The sequence below is a fragment of the Corvus brachyrhynchos genome, unplaced genomic scaffold (assembly GCF_000691975.1).
Source record: "Corvus brachyrhynchos isolate BGI_N302 unplaced genomic scaffold, ASM69197v1 scaffold5, whole genome shotgun sequence".
Taxonomy (NCBI): domain Eukaryota; kingdom Metazoa; phylum Chordata; class Aves; order Passeriformes; family Corvidae; genus Corvus; species Corvus brachyrhynchos.
This window is the reverse complement of record NW_008238321.1, coordinates 6748267-6754266: the sequence shown is the minus strand read 5'-3', so window position 1 is coordinate 6754266 and position 6000 is coordinate 6748267. Positions and strand designations below refer to the sequence as shown.

Sequence of the window (6000 nt, the reverse complement as noted above, 5' to 3'; positions counted from 1 at the left end):
GAACAGCCTGGTTTATTCCCCTGTAAAGATAAATTCTGTCATGTCCCCTGTCCACCTTCTCTGGATTAAGGGACTCCCAATAAAGCAGTGCCCAAACTGCCCCCAAAGCTCAAAGCTCATCTTGGCTTTTACATCAAATCCCAACCGCTGGCAAAAAAGCCAAGGTTCTGCCTCAGCTTTGGGATGGGTTTGGGAGCCCCCACCAGAGCCCTGAGCACCCCATTTCCTGCCATCTTCCCAAACAGCCAAAGGGCAGACTCAGCAAGCAGGAGCCCGGCGGGAATGGCGAATTCCCAATGCCGCCAGTGCCGCACGTGCTGCCCGGATTGTGCCACGTGTTTACTCTCTGTGTTTGTTTGCCACGTAAGGGCTGGTGGCCGTCCCTCCCCTGGGGCAAGGCAGCGCAGCTTCCCTGGACGAAAGCAAACACGGGCACAGGGTTATGGGCAGTCATAACGGAGGGAAGGGCCTTTGGAATGTGTCCCTGCTTCTGCATGTCACCCCATCAGGGAAAGGACCACAGGATGTAGCCTCCATCTCCTGAAGTGCTCCTGGATGAAGCATCCTGTGAGCGTGGAGCTGGCACATCCCCTTTGCTGGGGCGTTTATTGCACAGATGATCCCCTCATCCCAAGGAATTACCATGTGCAGTTCCATGGAAGGGAGATGTGTGGGGGGAGCCATGCAAGCAACCACGCAGAGAAACCCTCTGTGAGGGTGGGCACAGAGGTTGTGTGGTGGGATGGGGGACCTGAGGCAGCACAGAGCAATGGCCTCGGTGACCCAGCTGTCCCTGCCAGGTAGGAGTTGAGATTTAACTAGTTTCTCCTTTCCTGGTGTTTGCTCTGGAGAAATATCTCAAACTTCAAAGGAAGTGTTATCTTTGGTGTCAGCACACAGCATCACGTGAGACAATTCCCAAGGCTGCAAACAACCCCCCTGCCAAGCTCCAGTGGGCCCAGAAAGCTCCACGCTGGATTTTGAAGGCATGAAGTTACGAAAATGGCCCCATGACCCCATTTCCAGGGACCCCATTTGGTCCTTGATGTCTCTGTAAAAGCCAGAGGGATGTGCCTGCCTGCGGCAGCGTGGAGCTGGGGCTGCTGGGGCTGGTCCTGGGGGTCCCACAGTGCAGGTCCTGCTTTTGGAAGCAGCAGGATTCATGTTCTGACCCAGGGGCCATGAGATCCATCCCTGCATTCATGCAGGATATGTCCCAGCTGCAGCCAGGAAGAGGAGAAACAGCTGCAACACCACTAGCACTTCATGCTCAGCCTGAAGGTTTCACCCTCTCCCTGTGTAATCTCAAATTCTTGGAAATATTAGGCAATTGGAGAGGAATCACATTTTTTTCCTTATAACCAAGGAGAGTCCCCTAATCCCTTGTTGTTAAACACTGTAAAACAACACCAATAATGGTGTCTCTGCGTTTCCCTCCCTGCAGCCCCGGGGAATAGCACAGCACCACCTGGGACTGGTCCTGGCGAGGGCCACCCCCTGCCCCAGGGAGAAACGTGGGCTCAGACCCCTTGAGATGGGCTGGAACATCACCTTCCAGCTCCTCACATTCCCTCTTCAGGGAGAGAGCAGACGCCTCTAAAATGTCAAACTCCAACTTTATGGCAGCCAGAACCAGTTCTGTGAAGGCAGAGACATTTAATCCATTCTGGCTGCTGTGGGAAGAACTACTAAAACCAGGGATGTGTCTGGCATAACCCCAGAAAAAAACCCTTGTGCAATGCAATGCGAAACTGCCACAGAATGTCTGGGAAGTGGGAAGGGCTGGAAATGGCAGAAGGGCAAAGGAGTCCATGAAGCCAGTCCCAGCACAGCACAAATCCCTGTGCTCATGGGATGCTGTGGGCATGGGATGGCAAACAGCTCCACCACTGGGGTTTACAGTGACAGACACACATTTTAGGAGGCTGATATTGGCTGGGGAGGGGAATGGTACAACTGGGGTCCCCTCTGGCCTTGCAGAAGGGACTGGGAACAGCACACATGGTCCCCAGACCGGGAATGAGACAGCACAAATACAGCCCTTGCTGTGTTCTCATTAGGAGTAATTCTTCCCGTATGAGCACGTGCTTCTTCAGTAAATACTGATTTCACTTATCAAAAAATCCAAGTTTATTGACATCAGAGACTTTGAGCCAGGACTGGCAACTCTGACATAAATTGTCTGAATAATGCAATGTATCCTCTCCTCGATGGTTGCTATGGGTACTGGGCCAGTTTAGCCTCCGTCTATAAACATTAACTGTGAAGGGGATGTGGAAACTTATCTAAAAATAAAATACTATGCCCAAATCTTTGAGAGGAAGGTTGTGGAGACGGCAATAAAAAAAGAAATCTATGTGTAATGGTTCTGAAGTGATGAAACACAAACACAGCATTTGTGAGCCCTTCCGGAGGAAATGGAGGCTGGACTGAAAAGAGACCAACACTTTTAATTCTGCTGAGCAATGCCCAGAGGGTGAATTAATTACAATGTGCAAAGCAAAAGGAAATGGAACCGTTTCATGGAGGTGACACTGAGAAGAGGGAGGACCCTCTGTGGAGGGGACGATGTGATGCTGAGATGTGGCCCCATGCTCCAGTGCCCGTGTGGGAGCCGGCAGCAGCACAGCTCCCTTCTCCAGCACCTGCTCGCTTGGTCATTTACAGTTTATTTCTCAAACTGTTCCGGGAATCTGTAAAAACAGAGCCTGAGGCCGCAGCATCACCTCTGGAGTCTTTCTGTTCAAGGCAGGATCCAGTGGGGGGAAATTCTGGGATGTGCCGAGGCTGGTAGCAGGGGCAGAGGGGCACATCCGTACCCGGCTGCTGCATGGTGTGGAAGGCAGAAACAAACCTTTCCCTTCCTCCCTCCCTCCCACCCACTGCCCCTGCAAGGCAGTGAAAAACAGCTGGAAGGCACTGGGTGGTGGGAAAGGCAGCAGGACCCTCATGTGGACCCAGGGAAAAGGAGGGGCCAGGGCATCAACATGGCCAGGGGTGGGATATCTGTGAGGTGCAGATATGGATTGACTTCCCCTGGGTCTTCTCCGTGCTGGGATTTCCCTATGGGACAGCTGCCATCCCTCCATCACCCTGGGCTGTGGTTTAGGTCATACATTCACATCCCTGTGCTTTTCAATCACTTTTCTCGGAGCCTTTGCAATAGTGCAGAGACGCTGCAGGGCTCTGCACGGGTGGGAAACTGCAGACCTGGACGGGGAGGTTCCTTTCCCAAAAAAGAGGGGCTTGGTTGTTGGGTTTGCAGCAGGTTTTGCTGTTGTTGAGCTCACACCAGATTCCTCTGTTCCCTCCCCAGCTGCATTTGAATCCTCAGGGGCTCCCGAGCCCTCTCCATTGCTGCACCCGAGCTTTGTCTGCTTCTCATAGCTCTTAGGCAGCACCTTCAGATGATCTTCAGGGTCAGCTGGAGCTGGTGCTTCCATATGCTCAGAGCTCACTTACGAAAGGCCCCCAGTGTCTCCATCATTACTCTGCTTTCCCTCCAGTCCAAAGGAAATTCCTTTTTCCCTGCAGATCTCCAATAATCGGTGAGGGAGAAGAGGTGGGGAGGTCTCTCACTGTGTCACTCCCAGGAGAGCATCAGGAGCTTCAGTGACCTGGACAGAGACCTGGGGAGAGGGACCTCCATCTCCCATGGGCTGTGGCAAGGAGTTGCCACCACACTCAGGCTATTCCTCTGGTCACTTCCAGTGCTGCAGGGAGCTCAGTCAGCTCATTAAGGGTTGCTGGGCTAATTACTAGGATACATCTCAGTAGGAAAATGGGCAAATCAGACAGTGTGGGGACCGGAGAGGCACGAGGTACCTGAGAGAGTGGTCTGCAAAAGGCAAAGGGACAAGAGTCCATTGGGGACCTCACTGGTGCCACAGCAGCTCTGTCAGCAGCAGTTATGGTGCTGCCAAAACCTCAGCAGTGCTGTGGGATCATCCCAACTCTCCAACAACCAGCAGGCAAATGCACTGGGAGTTCCAGGATGGCAATGAACCCCCAGGAAAGGAGCCTGGCCAGGAGCTTGTGCTTTTGCAGAAGCCTTTGATCCCCCAAACAAGCCTGGGCTGAGGTTTTAGGGTGAGCCCACCGGCAGAAATGTTCCTGGCTCAGGCAAGGAGCAGCTGGATCAGAGATGCCTGATTTCCCTGAGGGATGAGGAGGCACACATGCCCTCTCACACCATCCTTGCCACTCTCTGGAGCACCTGCCACGGCCAATAGCTGTTTTTTTCTGCCTGATTCAGATTAAGCCTGGAGCCTTGAAGCTTCCCAGCAATTTTCCCTCACACTGATTCTCAAGTGTATAATCAAAACAATTTGGGGGCTGCTGGTCGGGTGCCAAGAGGCGGACACAACTGCTGCTGTGAAAAGCCTCTCTGCCTGGGATTTTGCAGAAGCTTGAAGCTCAAATGCTTTGAGAAGTGTGGAAAGGACTCTGGAGGAGCTGGGGAAGGCAGGACTGGGCAGGGGTGCTCGTTGGTGGGGAAGCCCAGCAAAGCAGCCCCTGAAATGCCCATCAGCAAACGTACCTGGGGCTACTTGCTCTTCACTCCCTTCTGCTTCCGCCGATAGATTTCCTCTGTGAAAGGCCTGTAGTTGGGAGGATGGGAGAGAGGGGGCAGAGACAAAAGACAGGGGCAAAAGAAGGGAGGAAGAATTAAAATCAAGACTAGTGAGTGCTCTCCTTTGGGCCTACAAAATCTGTCCTTCACAGGCCGGCACAGCCTGACTATTCCTGTGCCGTGGCAATCCTGGTCTCAGCCTCTCTGGGTTGTGGAGCAGCTACAGGACCATCCCTGGATTGTGGAGCAGCTACAGGACCATCCCCGTGCGGAGCAGAACGAGGCTCAGCACACACCCAGACTCCCCCTCATGCAGACCGTGGCTCTCTGCATCTCCTCCTCCCTTGCAAATACAAAAGACCTTTCACCAGTACAACTGCTACTTCTGGGAATTACTGTGTGCTGCTCCATCCTGTGCTGCTGGCTGGGCTATTGTGGTGCAAAACAGCAGAGAAGCCCATCCAAGGAACTACAAAATGCAAGTGCTTCTTGTAGAGGCTCTTCTGAAGACACAATGAGTCCTCTCACTGCCTTCCTTATTGTTCTTCTATAAACAGAATCTGGCACCCAAAAGGAAAAAAAGGTCTCATTTTGCTAAAAATAAAATATGCACAAACGTTCATAGAACTCAGCAAATAGTTTCAGAGTGGAATCTGCCCATTATCAAAACAATTGAAAAATAATCCTCTGTTTTCCTTCTTCCCTGCTGAATTAATTGGAAAAAAACATCTCTACTTGTGCAGTTCTCTGAAACCTCGGGAGTTAAAGCTGGTAGAAATAATTAGAAGCTCTCCAGTTCTGCACAGCTACTCACCCCTCGTACAGCACAGCGATTGTGTAGGAAATTGCCACTACAGCTGTCAGCAAAAGGCCAGCTGGGCTGGCATGCCTGTTTTGAAAGAGAAGGGAAGGATCAGGTAAGTACATGGGCTTATGCAAGACCTGGTTGAGAAAGTGAAATGAGACACTGAGCTGCACAGAGCTCTCGCTCGCTCATTAAACAGAAGCGAACAAAAGGGTTGGGGTTTTTTCTGTGCGTAATGTTAACTGTCTTAGACAGATGTTCCTTGGCAAAGACTTCCCCAGCCTACTTCAGCGACTTCTTTTAAGTCTGATCCCTGCTATGAGAGCTCCTGCTTTGATGCTAAATCCTGAGATTATAGGGATGTTTAAGGGCTGAGCAGCTGCTGACATACGGCTGCAGCTCCCAGCCCATGCTCTGAGGGAAATGCCTGATGTCCCAAAAAGATGGGCCACCCAGGGCACAGGGGACACCAGGCAGACAGAGCAGCGTATGGCACCGCACACACCCAAGTGGTGCCTCAGGCAGTGCAGGGATGGGAATGGGAATGGAAAGGGATGGGAAGGTCCATTCCTGCCCTGGGAAGGGTGCTGGGCTGGGTGCTGCATCAGGGCTGGGTGCTGCA

At 52.3% G+C, this 6000-nt stretch overlaps 1 protein-coding gene across 1 annotated transcript in view; it reads right to left on the bottom strand.

The window, feature by feature from the left end:
• Window positions 1-2430: 2430 nt before the first annotated feature.
• PEMT (phosphatidylethanolamine N-methyltransferase) overlaps window positions 2431-6000 on the bottom strand; it is a 41925-nt gene continuing 38355 nt past the window's right edge. Inside the window, exons 6-8 of the mRNA XM_008633437.2 lie at window positions 5388-5462; window positions 4541-4601; window positions 2431-3838 (exon numbers count right to left, since the gene is read on the bottom strand). Of these exons, the coding sequence (XP_008631659.1) occupies window positions 4547-4601; window positions 5388-5462 (130 nt within the window). The 3' untranslated portion in view covers window positions 2431-3838; window positions 4541-4546. The remainder of the gene's footprint in view (window positions 3839-4540; window positions 4602-5387; window positions 5463-6000) is intronic.